This window comes from Neophocaena asiaeorientalis, unplaced genomic scaffold (assembly GCF_003031525.2).
Source record: "Neophocaena asiaeorientalis asiaeorientalis breed wild unplaced genomic scaffold, Neophocaena_asiaeorientalis_V1.1 scaffold1, whole genome shotgun sequence".
Classification (NCBI taxonomy): domain Eukaryota; kingdom Metazoa; phylum Chordata; class Mammalia; order Artiodactyla; family Phocoenidae; genus Neophocaena; species Neophocaena asiaeorientalis.
Window position 1 is genome coordinate 5,786,494 of NW_020171981.1, and position 14,165 is coordinate 5,800,658.

The 14,165-nt window shown below is 56.3% G+C and overlaps 1 protein-coding gene across 28 annotated transcripts in view; it reads left to right on the plus strand.

Annotated features, from left to right (window-relative positions):
- The window catches only part of CACNA1G (calcium voltage-gated channel subunit alpha1 G), a 62,264-nt gene that overhangs the window by 1,816 nt on the left and 46,283 nt on the right, over positions 1–14,165 (plus strand). For all 28 annotated transcript variants that reach the window (XM_024743746.1, XM_024743814.1, XM_024743754.1 and 25 more), the window contains exons 2-8: positions 5,433–5,544; positions 5,707–5,840; positions 6,236–6,333; positions 8,362–8,521; positions 9,006–9,306; positions 9,460–9,552; positions 11,742–12,525. In XM_024743746.1, the coding sequence (XP_024599514.1) occupies positions 5,433–5,544; positions 5,707–5,840; positions 6,236–6,333; positions 8,362–8,521; positions 9,006–9,306; positions 9,460–9,552; positions 11,742–12,525 (1,682 nt within the window). The remainder of the gene's footprint in view (positions 1–5,432; positions 5,545–5,706; positions 5,841–6,235; positions 6,334–8,361; positions 8,522–9,005; positions 9,307–9,459; positions 9,553–11,741; positions 12,526–14,165) is intronic.

Consider the following 14,165-nt stretch of genomic DNA (forward strand, 5'->3'; position numbering starts at 1 on the left):
GGAACAAATGTCTCTGAAAAGAACAGGCTCGGGGCATCCCTCCTCTCTGCTGCTAATCACCCACTCTCTCCATGAATGTTAAAAAGCACCAGACCTGTCCCCTCCTTCTCAGGAGCCCCCCGGGGGTGTGTGTGTGTGGTGGTGGGGGACTGTGTGTAGCGAAATCTCCTCTCTCTTTTCCCTCCAAAACAACACAGACCTCTTGGCTAGCATCTCCCCACCTGCTCTATCTTCAGGTGCTAGTGGATGGTTTGGGGTCAGATTCCTTCCTTGAGGTGTTCTGAGGGGGGCAATTGGAGAGGGCTGGAATGACAGGAGAGAGGTGGAGGCCCAGTGCTCATCTTGGGAGTGGGGGAGCAGGCTTACCTCTAGGGTGGTGGGAGTCTGGGGTAAGGGGCATTAGCATCACTGGGTCTGGACAGCCCGCTGAGCCTGGATTGGCTGAGGATGGGTGGAGAACAATTTCTTGGCAACGGGGCTGCCTAAGATGTGCCCTCACCACTCTCATCACACCCATGTATCAAGGGGAACCTATGTTTTTCACTGCCAGAGGGGTTCTGGACTGACTCTTGGACCTCAGTCTTTCCCTCTCTCTTTTTGGTATCTGCGAGGCTTCCCTTGGCTGCACCTCTGGGCCTGAGGGACGTAAGGATACCTCCCCTCAACGAACTGAAGCTAGTTAGGCTCTTCTTGGCGTGCTTCTCGGCCCCTTCCTCTCTTAGCCTCTTTAAGAAACCAGGTTTCCTAGAGAGGAGATCTAGACCCAGGTGGGAAGTGGTGTGTGAGTGAGTGAGTGAGTGTGTGTGTGTGTGTGTGTGTGTGTGTGTGTGTGTGTTGGGGAGGGAGGGATGGCAGCAAAAGGAAGGAAGGGCTCGGAAGTGGTACTGGGGAGACTGGGGGTTCATGGTCAGAGTCAGAAAGGCCCCTCCCCCCAGGCTATAGGGGAGGGAGTGTGTTGGACTTTGCAGCATGTGTTTCTTCAAGTGTGAGGGAGTGCGTTTCCCCTCCCGGGAAGGAGATCCTAAGCATTCCCTCCCGGGCTGTTGTGTCACATCTGGAAGTTTGTGTAGGAGTTTCTCCAAGCTCCGAGCCCAGCACAGCTTTTTCTCATTTGGAAATCACAGGCTGGCATTTGGGATGCCGAGAGGGGGAGTGGGAAGGGGGCCAGAGGGGGAGAAGGGAGCCTGCCAGGAGTGGGGGGAGGAGAAGGGGGAGGCCTGAACAGCAGGAGCCCTAATGGCTTCCAGAAGTGAGTGTGAGTGTGTGATTGCTGTGTGTTTCTGAGAGTGTGTGTGTCTGGAGGGGAGGGGGCACCCGGACTCTCTGGAGCTTTCCTCGCCACTGTCCCAGTGTCCCAAGTTCCCCTGTCTCTCTTACCTAGGGAGAAATCTCCATTTTGGTCCTCAGAGGAAATGGAAGGGGGGTGTTCTTCCTGTCTCCTCACCAATTCCCTCCTCTCATTTTCAAACCCAAGGCTCTCCAGAGGGAGTTCTGGGGAGAAGGGCTGGGGCTGGAAAGCTGAACTGGGCTGAGGGAGCCAGAACACCTCCTGGCACCCTTTCTGTCCAGGCCCACCTTCCTTCTCGGCCACATACACCCTCTGCTCCACCGAACTGTCAGGGGACTCCCCGTCATGGAGAGTGCCAGTTGGAGCCATTCCTGGGATTACCCCCACCGCACAGCCCCCCTTCACCCCTTGCCTCTGCTCCCGCCCCAGCTCTCACCCCGCCCTGCCTGCCTCAGCCAGGATGGCGACAGACACAACTGCTCACACACGCAGACACACACACACACACACACACACACACACAGAGTCACAGACGTTTGAATCAGCTTTCTGGCCTATTTCCCCTCCCAAAGATTCCAGCTCTCTTGTGTCTCTGTGTCTCTCGTCTCTGTCTCTGGGTGGGGCTGGCTGCCTTTCTTCGGGCTGCAGTTTTCAGTTCAGCTGGAAACCTCCCTCCCCACACACCCACACTCTGGAGCGGTCTGCAGCGGGCAGACCACCGGGAAACAGGATTGTGGGAGTTGAGTGGGGGGGGGGCGGTGCTCAGCTGGGGGAATCCCCTTTTCAGCCTCCCTAGCAGGAGCCCCCTCCTGAGCCCCTAGATCTCACCCCACTCTGGGGAACGCTGAATCCCATAAGCACCAGTCTCTCCGGGGGTGAATGAGGCAAGCACCCCACCTTCCCAATGAGTAGTAGGAGGCCAGGACTCCCGGGTCCAGGCCCTTTACCTCTTCAGCGCTCTTAGGTCTCAGATTAGCGGGCTCCTAGCAGAGAATGGGACAGCTGGGGGGCCTGCTTCCCTTCTCCGTCATGCTCTGCCCTGAGCCCCCACGCCCCTGGAGGTGGTCCAGCCCTCCTCCCTCCTCTTTCTACCTTCCTCTCCCTTATAGCTGCCCAACTAGGCAAGGGCTCTAGATAAAGCCCCACAGAGAGGACTAAGTGCTCAGATAACATGCTCTAGTTCTCTCTCCTGGAGGGAGAGGAGGAGGAGGGATGGAAGTGGGGTTCCTCACCCTGCCATTTCCTTTTTTCTCTGCTTTTGATGGTGGGTTGTGGGGAGACGAAAGATCCTCCCTTCTCCTACCCACCTCCCCCTTTGGGATCCACTCCAGCCCGGACAGTCACCATAGCAACAGTAGACATGTGACTGCACAGGTCTCTCATAGTCACTATGGCAACCAATGTCCCCCATTCCCTTGGTTGCCATGGGGATTTGTCACATGGTTCCCCCCCAACCTGATAACCTGTGAGTCTCCCCGCTTACCCTTCCCTGTGTGAGGACAAGACAGCAGCCTGGGTAAGGGGAGTCCATATGTGTGTGTGGGGGGTCCCTTTAATTACCATGGCAACAAATCCACACCACCTGGTGACACATCTTCCTGTTGTTATGGCAACAGAGGAACATGGCACAGTGACATACGGCCATATTCCCAAGGAAATGAGCCCTACCCTGAGAAGGGTTAAAGACCCCCACCCCCCCGCCTCATTAATTATTCCTTAATTCAGATTGTCCCAAATTTTTCTGTGCCTTGGTGTTTTCCCTGTCCATTTATGTTTACCTATAGGGGAAGGGGAGAGGTGAGAGCGGCAGGATGTACCCGGGAGTAAGGTGAATCGCCAAGAGGGCTCTTGAGAAGGGGCTTCTGTGGTCAAGAGCTGGAGGTGGGGTTGTTTGGAGGCAGACTCTGGCTATAAGAAGCCTCAGTGTGAGCATGTGTAAGGTGGGGACAGACAGAGGGACAGCACCTTTATGGTGTCACTCCTCCCCCCACCGCCACCCATCATCGGTTCATCACTATTGAAGCAAACAAGGTAGGAAAACATGAATGGGCAGATACATCTGGCTTCTAGGCAGGGAGGCTGATTGACTGACTGACTCTTCATTCATTCGCTCGTCCCATGTATTGATCATCTGCTACACGCCAGGCACTACTCAAAGCTCTGTAGGGGCTTGGGTGTAACAGAGTGCCCGTGCCTCAGCGAGGGAGATGAGACAAGGGCACAGATGACACTGCCATTACAGGGGTCCAAACAGCTGTCCCGGGAGCCCCTCTTCCCAGGAGAACTACCCACCTGCCCCTATGTAGAGACATCTGCTCATATGGGTCCCTTCCAGAACCCTCTTCCCTATAGAGGAGAGGAGGGGGCTAGGTTGGGGAAAGCAGGCCAGTTCTTGAAGGTAATCGTGTCCTTCCCTTTTCAGACGATGGTCCCAAAGGAGCTCCCTCCCTGTCCCCTTTTTTCCAGGCTGACCCCTGGCTGACCCTTATTCTGGGGATAGGTCCACTGGGCTCCGGCTCCACTGAGGAAAACAGCTCCATGGAAACAGAGCTCTTTTTATTTCCCCCTTCCATCAACTTACCCCAAAAGCCTAGAATTTTTTTTTTTTTTTTTAACTCTTATTCCTGTGAGGATGTAAGATTAGGGAAATTGTAGTGCCTTGGGGATTTAGGGTACCTGCTGGTGGGAAGGGATGTGAGTCTGAGGGAAAAGGGCCTGGGTGACAGGAGGGGGTAGAAGGGCTTTGAGGTGATTGAGTGTGGGCTCCCGGAGAGGGGGTGTGGTCTGAGGTTCAGGACAGAGATGGGGTATGGCTGGGATCAGCTTCAAGGTAAGTCCTTGGGTCCCTGGCCAAAGCCTTCTCACTCTAGAAGTGGAGTTATGACAGGAAGTTTCCATCTGCTCTGGGCGCTCTCTGTCTCACTGAGTCTGGCTTGGTGGGTTGTGCTGTGGGCTGCCATGACACCCTCCCTACCTCCACCCTCAAGGCCTTCTCCTTCCCCTGGCCGCCCACTCTCTGCTTGTTTCTAACCTCTTTACTCTTCCCCAACCCTCTCATGTTTTCCTTGAGAAAACAGGATGCTTGGTCACTTATCTGTGAGTCTGGTGCCCAGAACTTTCTAAGGTCCAGAGGCCATTTTCTACATTCTCCTGTAGATGGGCTGGAAGTGAGCCCCTTAATGAAATCCACTCTGTGGAAAGACTCAGGGTTTAGAAAGACCCCTCTCTCCCCCTTGTTGCAAAACAGAGTCTTTGTTGGTCGAGGGTGGGGCTTTGCTGGAAGCCATAAGAAGGTGTGATGGTGGCATGGTCTGTATACAGGGTACTTACTGTCTGCTCTGCACAGGCTGGGCCGGGCTTACGTCCAGCACAGGGCCTGGTGTGTAGTGGGTCCTCATTATTTAACTGTGTGAATGTGTCTGGAGGCCATGTGAGGGCTTTGAGAAGCCAGGGGCTGGCTGGGGAAGAGGCAGCCCGAGGCTCCAGTTCTGTGGCGCTTGTCTGCCTCGGCCTGTCTGTCTGGGGCCAGTGCGGTCATGACAACCCCTTCCCTGCAGCCTGAGCAGCTATGGAAGCTGCTATCTCAGATCAGAAGCTTGGAAGACTCAGTCTCATCTGGGTCTCTCCTGTGACCTTCAGCACACAACTTCTGGGCCTCAGTTTCCTTGGGTTCTGGGGAAGAAGGTGATCTAGCCCGGATATTTCTCGGGGCTGTTGTGAGCATCCAATGTGACATGCTGTGAAAGTGCTTGGTAAACTGTAAGGCAAGCATGATCCGACTTTAGGTTTGTGTCACACATTCACATACATTATCTCATTTGCTTCTCACATTTTTCCCTGTGAGGTAGGGAGGATAAGATTCAGATTCAGTAGCGAACTCTCGGCGCCTGGCATTTCCACAGGCACGATCGATTTCATCCCCCAAATGGCTTGTGCAAATAGTCAGGGTATTTGTGGCTTTTCCTACTTTACAGAAGAGGAAGCTGGGAACAGAGGTGAGATGACCCGAGCTGGGACTAGCCGGCTACACCTGGCTACATCTCAGATGGGGTTGGCAGGTCAAGCAGTGGGAGGTGCTGGGGCAGGGCGTGGGGGCCCGGGCTCAACTCCACCCTGGCCAGATGTTTCCTTGACCGCCTGGTACCTGGTTTGAGCGCATCAGCATGTTGGTAATCCTTCTCAACTGTGTGACCCTGGGCATGTTCCGGCCGTGTGAAGACATCGCCTGTGACTCCCAGCGCTGCCGGATTCTTCAGGTGAGCATGTGTGTGGGGGGAGGAGGGGGCAGCTTCTGATTTTTATAACCTTGACACCTTCTCTGGAGAGGCCCTGAGCCCAGAGGAGGGGGTGGGGGTGGGGTAGGGGGCTGTTTCCCCCACCCTTTTCTCAGTTTCAGCAGCCTCTTGTCCCCACATCAGGCCTTTGACGACTTCATCTTTGCCTTCTTCGCTGTGGAGATGGTGGTGAAGATGGTGGCCCTGGGCATCTTTGGGAAAAAGTGTTACCTGGGAGACACTTGGAACCGGCTTGACTTTTTCATCGTCATTGCAGGGTGAGGGCCTGGGCTTGGAGCAGGAGAGCGACGGATCAGATCGGTCCCTTCCCCAGGGCCAGTTCTAGGCCCGGCCCCCTCCCCCAGCCCATCTACAGTGCTACGTTCTCCCTGGCTGTCCACCAAGGGTCCGGGGCTGTCCTATAGCGCTTGAGCCAGTACTTCTCTGAATTCCAAGGCCCCTCCATCCACACCCTCCTCTGTTCATTCTCTGATAAGGAGTCTGTCCTTGGCTTAGGGGTGGCCTTGCCCCCAGGGAGAGAGCTGGCTTTTCAGGGTCCCTTGGTGGAGGGGGAGGATTCCTGCCCCCCCACAGCAAGATTCCTCATTGACCTCTTTTGACCCCCACGGCGGCCTCAGACTCAAAGGGCCTCCCTTTGGGCCCCTCCCTGCAGGATGCTGGAGTACTCGCTGGACCTGCAGAACGTCAGCTTCTCAGCTGTCAGGACAGTCCGTGTGCTGCGACCGCTCAGGGCCATTAACCGGGTGCCCAGTGAGTGACCCCTCAGCCCTCGGCCCCTGGGTGGAGAACCCCAAGAGGAGACATGGGAATCTCAGACCCCACCCCTACCTCCTGGCCACTCACAGGCCTCATGCGGGCCTGGAACACTGAGGCAGGCCCCCTGAGACAAGGGCTCAGTGGGGAGCTGGGTCGCTGGAGCCCAAGGGAGCCCCCACCCGGGCTGCGGCCCCTTCTCCCTCATTTCAGCCTGATTTTAGGTCAGAGTCTCAGGAATGTCTCAGATGACCCCTTCCCTTCAGCTAGATCACTCTCCCTCCGGTGGAATAGGGGCGGTGGAAGCAGGGTGGAGAGGCTGGCAGGCCAGGAGGAGTGGGTGCAAAGTGGGATGGCCTTTTCTAGCCAGAACCGCCTCTCATGCGGTCTGGTTCTCATTGGTGAGACAGCAGCGGCCACACCGAGCATGACTTCTCTCAAGACAAGGCCGCTGCACACCTCATCCTCCCGCTGTGTCCCCTTCCTCGTCCCACACCCTGCCAAGCCTCTGCAGCGACTGACTGCTGGGACAATTATCTAAATTAAACCGCATTAGTCTCTGAACCAGCCAGGCTTTGGCAGCTCCAGCTCCCCTTGCATCCCGCCCCCCACCCTTTCTCAGGCCCCCTTTGCAACTCCCCAACCTACACAAGCTGCAGATGGCCTCTGCTGCCATCCCAGGAGTGGGGTGGGGGTGGGGGCATGTTTCTGGGGCTCAGTGTCTGCTCTGTGTGCCTGTGGGGTGTGTGTGTGTGTGTGGAATGCACATGTGTTAGTGTCTGGGTGGGCAGAGCTGCTCAATGTGTCCTCCAGGCATTGGTGTCTGTTGGTGTTAACAGGAACCCCAGATGAGAGGCATGTCTTCCCTCCTCTCGCGCCCTAGGTGATCGCTGGCAGATTTATAGGCGTCTAACTACGGGTGTAATTCCCTTAATGCAAACCCTGAGGAATTGATCTCAGCTGGAGCACAGAGGAGCTGAAGGGGGCTGGGAGAGGGGAGAGAGGAGAGGGACTGAGTGGCAGGGGCGGGGCAGGGCCACTTCGCTCACCAGGAGCAGTGGTTAGCAGCTGCTTAGAAGCTTTTTCCCTGGAGGGGTCAGGGGGCCACGAGTGTCACTTTGGGGGCCGAAACTAGCCCCAAGAGGTCTGTGTGCTTGACAAGGGTTTGGTGGCCTGGGAGCTAGTTTAGATGTCCTAGATCTGGAGTGGGGAGGGAGGGCAGTATCCCTAACAGCATCTTAGGGGCAGGTTTGTGGTGGCTTTCCCCGTGGAAGGGGTTGTTAACTGACGGCCCCCTGTGTGTCCTCAGGTCCTGATGTGAGGATCTGGACCAAGCAGAGACTAGACTCAGGGAGGGGGCTCAGCCCCATGGTGAAGTGCAGGGCATCTTGGCCCCTGCGGAGGGCTTGGCTCTCAAAGGGAAATTCCTGCCTGCTAACACCCTTCCTGGAGTTCTCTGCCTTGGTTTCCCCAATGACTTTGGCGTCTATAACTTAGAAAGGTCAGGTGATTAGGATGTAGGGTGGGAGTGTGTGTGTGTGTGTGTGTGTGTGTGTGTGTGTGTGTGTGCGTGTGTGTATTGGGGAGTGGGATGCAGAAGCAGAGAGCCTGTCAAGTCCTGGCACCTACACTTAGCAGCTCTGTGGTACTGGACAAGTCACGTTAGTTCTCTGAGCCTCAACCCTCGTCCGCAAATTGAGGTGATATCAGCTCCGTGATGAAGTTGGGAGAGTTAAGTGGGATGCGGTGCTGGAGAATGCTTTGGAAACTGCGGCCACCCTGCTCGTCCTTGGTGGTACTGTGCTCTGACTGGTGTGGGCAGGCCAAGAGGGATAGTGGGTAGGGGTTAGGGGCTGCGAGGGCTGCCTGCAGAGTTAGCAATGTCTGTTGGTCTCCCTCCAGCTTGAGCAGGGCTGTCTCAGCCTCAGAGGCCCCGGTGGCCCCCTCTGGGAGTGCTGCCAGGCCCCTGGCAGCCAGCCTAGCCCGGCTAGCCTGGCACCCCCAGCGTGGCTTCTGCCCCCACAGGCATGCGGATCCTCGTCACGCTGCTGCTGGACACGCTGCCCATGCTGGGCAACGTCCTGCTGCTGTGCTTCTTCGTCTTCTTCATCTTTGGCATCGTTGGCGTCCAGCTGTGGGCAGGGCTGCTTCGTAACCGATGCTTCCTGCCCGAGAATTTCAGCCTGTGAGTGGCACGTGGGCCGGGAGGTGACCTGGGAGTGGCTGTGGGGCTGGGACCTCCCTCAGTTCCTGTTGCGGGTGACATATCTGTTTTCTTATTAGTGACATATCTGGTTATCAATCTTGGCTACACACTGGAGTCACCTGGGGAGTTTAAACAACGGCAAGGCCTTCATTCTCCCCACTGCCCATTTCGATTTCATGGGTGTGGGGTTCAGCCTGGGCGTGGGGATTTCTAAAAGCTCCTCAGTGAGCCTAAAGTGCAGCCACGTTGGGAGCCTCTGCTCTAGGATGGAGACTTCCCACGTCCCGACTCTGGAGTTTCACCCTCCATCTGCATGCTCCTGGCGCACCCCCTCTGCACCCATGCATCCCTGCCCCTTCCCAGTGCTCGCCCTGTGTGCCTCAGTTCATCCACCCAGCTCTCCCTTCCTGGGCCCTGTCCCCCGAGAACCCTGCTCTCAGCCTCATCCCTGTTTCCTCCGCAGCCCCCTGAGCGTGGACCTGGAGCGCTACTACCAGACCGAGAACGAGGATGAGAACCCCTTCATCTGCTCCCAGCCTCGCGAGAACGGCATGCGCTCCTGCAGGAGTGTGCCCACACTGCGCGGGGACGGGGGTGGCGGCCCGCCCTGTGGCCTGGACTACGAGGCCTACAACAGCTCCAGCAACACTACCTGTGTCAACTGGAACCAGTACTACACCAACTGCTCTGCAGGGGAGCACAACCCCTTCAAGGGCGCCATCAACTTCGACAACATCGGCTATGCCTGGATTGCCATCTTCCAGGTGGGGCAGCCTGGGCACCGGGAGAGTTCCCAGAACACAGTCCCGGCTTGGAGCGCTTGTCCTTGGGGTTGGGATGGGGTCAAGACCTCTAGAGGAGACTGCAGGAGGCTTTAGGGGGCCCAGAAACAGCCTGCCCCTCTGCAACCTCCCCAGGTCATCACGCTGGAGGGCTGGGTCGACATCATGTACTTTGTGATGGATGCCCACTCCTTCTACAACTTCATCTACTTCATCCTCCTTATCATCGTGAGTGATTCCTCAGGCCCCTGCGGGAATGGGGGATCCTGGGGAAATGGGTGGGGGGGAGTCCAGAGAGGGGACTTGCTTGGTCTGAAGTTCTAGCTCTCAGAAAAAGTCCCATAGAGACACAGGCAGAAGGCACCTGTCATGAGGAGTCCGGAGGTAATCCAAGGTCAAGTGCTATCACTTACTAACACTTAAAATCTTGGGCAAGTCATTCCCTATGAGGCCCCCCAGCCCCACCCTGGGCATCCGTTTCCTCATCATTAAAATGGGTGGTTGTCAACCCGGGGTGATGCCGCCTCTCCCAGGGGGGCATTTGGAAATGGCAAAGGGTGGTCCTGTTTTTTACAAGAACTAGGGGAGCACTACCGGCATTTTGCTGGGGGGTAGGGTGTAGATAACAGGCACCCTGAAATGACAGTCCTGCCAACGAAGAATTGTTCCACCCCAAATTCCCATCATTTGGTGTTGAGAAACACTGCGTGATCTCTTGTTCCAGCTCAGAAGTTCCAAGACTTTATGAGGACAGAAGACAAGAGGCAAAAAGTAGCAATATTTAATCACTACCGTTCATGATTAATAATTTAATTGCTACCACTTATAGCTAATATTTACTCAGCACTTACTATGTGCCAGTCCCTGCTCTGAGCACTTTTTTATGTGCTGGTGCATTTAATCCTCACCAAGATCCTGCTGTTGTCTCCATCTTACAGATGAGGAAGCTGACATCTCCTCATTTGTCTGACCCCGGCAGGTGCTTTGCATGCGCTGTGGATTAGTGTTGCTGCGTTGAGCGTCGCTGCTGAAGTGCGCTGTCACGTCTGCTGCCTGCTTAATCCTCAGAGCCCCCTGTGAGGTGGCAGGTGCAGGGACTGTGGCCTCATCTCCTAAATAAGAACTCTGAGCTTCAGAGGGCTTGGTCACTGGAGCTGAGAATTCAACCCCAGGCTACCGACTCCAAATCCAGCCCTTTTTCCGTGTCACCAAGAGGCCAATGACAGAGCCAGACAGAGGGACAGATATTGAGAGAAAGAGACTAAGATCTCCTCAGGACTTAGGCAGGCCCCAGAGAGTCAGAATAAAGACCTCTCGGTGAGTGAGAGGTGTCCCTGAGAAAGAACGGCGCCCCACCCCCAACCGTTCCTGGTATGGAAGGGTAGGGGCCTGTTCCCTTCCCCCCACCATCACCTGGGTGGCAAGGCCAGCACCTCTGGGAAGTGGTTTCGTGACCTTTTCACGGGATCTTTTCACCACTCAGCTCTCCCTGGGCTTGGGGAGTGGGAAGGAAGCAGACAGAGAGGTAAGGGGCCTCGTTTCCACCCTCCCACACACCCCATGAAAGATCTTTCCAAACAGCTCTCTGGAATCACACTAGCGCAGCTAATTATCATAATTACTAGGACACAAGCTCGGGGAAAAATCTGCTTTGTCACCATAAATATTCATAACCTTCATGCTGGTTTGTTATCCAAGGAATTGCCACCCCAGAAGCCCCGGGGGAAACTGAGGCATGGAGGTGGAGATGGGGGAGTGTGGCCAAGTCAGAGTGGCAAACTGGCTAGTCTGCAGGGTTCAGGGTTCAGCCCATTACCCAGCTGGGGGAGGGGAAAGGCCAAGGCCAGTGGTCACGAGGATACTGAGGTCCCGTGGTTAAGGGTTGCACTCAAGCTTCCGCAGCTAGACTGGGGACTAGAAGCAGGAGTTTTGCGAACAATGTTTTTGCCAAGATCTCAGAAGCGCAACCCAAAGTGAAAGCCCACGTCCCCAAGGTAGCAGTCATTTCCACAGCCTTACCTAACTCCTAATGGGAATCGGGGAGGGGGTGCTCAGAATCTCGGAGGATGGGCATGATTAGGGGCAGCGAGTTTGGGAGATATCCTTGCCAGGTAACCTCCTGATCGATGGCAGTGCCTTGGAATTCCATAGAGGCTGGTTCAGGTCTAAGCTTTGCTGTGCGTGAGCTGAATGATCGTGGGCAAATTCCTCAACCTCTCTGAGCCCCAGTTTCCTCACGTGTCAGATGGAGACAATAAAGGTGCCCCCTCTTGAGACTGTTCTGAGAATAAAACAGGATGGTGCTTGGACAATTACCGAGCCCAGCGCCTGGCGCGGAGGGAGCGGTCTGTACGGTGGCCGGCGCTGTGACTCCCTTTCCTTCAGGCTGTCTCCTCTTGTTGTCCCCACCCCCACAGGTGGGCTCCTTCTTCATGATCAACCTGTGTCTCGTGGTGATCGCCACGCAGTTCTCAGAGACCAAGCAACGGGAGAGCCAGCTGATGCGGGAGCAGCGCGTGCGGTTCCTTTCCAACGCCAGCACCCTGGCCAGCTTCTCCGAGCCGGGCAGCTGCTATGAGGAGCTGCTCAAGTACCTCGTGTACATCCTCCGGAAAGCAGCCCGAAGGCTGGCCCAGGTCTCCCGGGCAGCGGGCGTGCGGGCCGGGCTGCTCAGCAGCCCAGCTCCCCGCGGGAGCCAGGAACCCCAGCCCAGCGGCAGCTGCCCTCGCTCCCACCGCCGTCCGTCTGTCCACCACCTGGTGCACCATCACCACCACCATCACCACCACTACCACCTGGGCAACGGGACACTGCGGGTCCCCCGGGCCAGCCCACAGATCCAGGACAAGGATGCTAATGGATCTCGCCGGCTTGCGCTGCCACCACCCTCGACACTCGCCCTCTCCGGGGGCCCTCCGGGGGGTGCAGAGTCTGTGCACAGCTTCTACCACGCTGACTGCCACTTGGAGCCAGTCCGCTGCCAGGCACCCCCTCCCAGGTCGCCATCTGAAGCATCGGGCAGGACCGTGGGCAGTGGGAAGGTGTACCCCACCATGCACACCAGCCCTCCACCAGAGATGCTGAAAGAGAAGGCGCTAATGGAGGTGGCCCCCACCTCTGGACCCCCAACGCTCACCAGCCTCAACATCCCACCCAGGCCCTACAGCTCTATGCACAAGCTGCTGGAGACACAGAGTACAGGTGAGAACTCTGGGTGGAGGCACGTTGGTGCCCCTCACCCAGGGACCGGGTGATATCCCATCCCAGCCAGGACTGGGGCGTCTGGAGTGAGAAGGACAGGGCTTGGATTCCCTTTCTGCCACTCTTGGCGTTGGGACCTTCAGCGAGTCACATCGCTTCTTTGAGCCCTAATTTTCTCATCTGTTAAAATGGGAATCGTAATTCCTACACTGTAGTAAATAACAACAGCTGTCATGTAATGAGCACGTGCTATGTGCTCTGCTCTATGCTGTTTGCAGTTGTTGACGGATTGCTGTGTGCCTGTCACAGGCTTCTCAGGCAAAACCCCACTGGAGCCTCTCATCAGTTTAAGTGATAAACTTTATCATCCCCATTTTACTGATGAGACAAAGGAGGCTCCGAGAGGTTGTGTGACTTGCCCGAGGCTGTGCCATTGGTGAGGGGCGGAGTCAGGGCCCTCTGACTCTGAGGCCCACGCTCTATAGTCCTTGTTGCAGGTTCAGAGGGGAAATGGTGTGTGATTGAGGTGAGCACAGCACCACGTCCCATGCTAAGGTCACTCTTGGAAACGTGAGTGTCACTCCGTCCCCGTAGGGAGACCTGGGGCTTGGTGCAGAAAGTCCTCAGGGGCTGCTAGGCTGATGGGTGGAACACCCAGTGTCGTGGGGAAGGGAGATGCTTGCACCTGGGGGCATCCCCCAGTCAGGCAGGGGTGGCACACCCTCCTCCACAGACAGACTCACTGTAGCCGAAGCCCAGGGCCTGTGTTTCAGGAAGGATGTGGCACGTGGGAGAAGTGGGATATTTGTGGGCTGTTATGTGGGAATGTGGGCTGGGACAGGAAGGTGCCATCACAGAATGCAGTGGGAAGGGTTCTTGTGCCAGCTCTTCTACTACCCTGCCAAGGGGCGCCAGCCAGCCGCACACACGCATAGTTCTATTTCCTTCTGTGTAAAAGGCAGGGCTGGGACCATCATAGCTGTCAGTGGTGTTTACCGATGTGCTCCTGCATGCAGGCGGAAGGGCTGGGCCCCGAGCCAGGCGTCTTCGAATCCATGCTTCCTCTGGGTAGTCTCTGAGGTTTCTTTCAGCTCTCACAGTCTATGGTCAAAGCTGTATTTAAATCGACATTGGCGTCTTGGGATAGGTCACCATGTACGTGAACATGCGCAGTCTGGGGTGTGTGTGTGTGTGTGTGCCCGTCTGCACGCACACGTCTGGTGTTCATATGTGCATGTGTCCACACGTGTCTGACGTGTATAGGTGCGTGTCCGTGCACACGGGGTGGTGCTCTTGTCCGGTGTGTATGCACGCCCATGTGTGCACATGCCTGGCACACGTGCACCGTGTGATATGTATGGGTCTGTGCACACTTGTGTTTGGCTGTGCGTGTGTATGTGACTCCTAAACTGTATGCGTGTGTACACAGTACATGTATGTATGCGAGTATGTGTCTAGCGCACATGTGCGTGTGTCTGGTGTGAGAACATACATGAATACACATGTATGGGTGTGTGTCTTAAGGATCCCTTGGAAAATGCTACTTAAAGCAGTGTTAATGCAGGGCCGGCTTCCCTGGGAAGGAAAGATGGTCTAGGCTCCTTCCTGAAGGCTCCTAGGTCAACTGCACGAACCCTAGG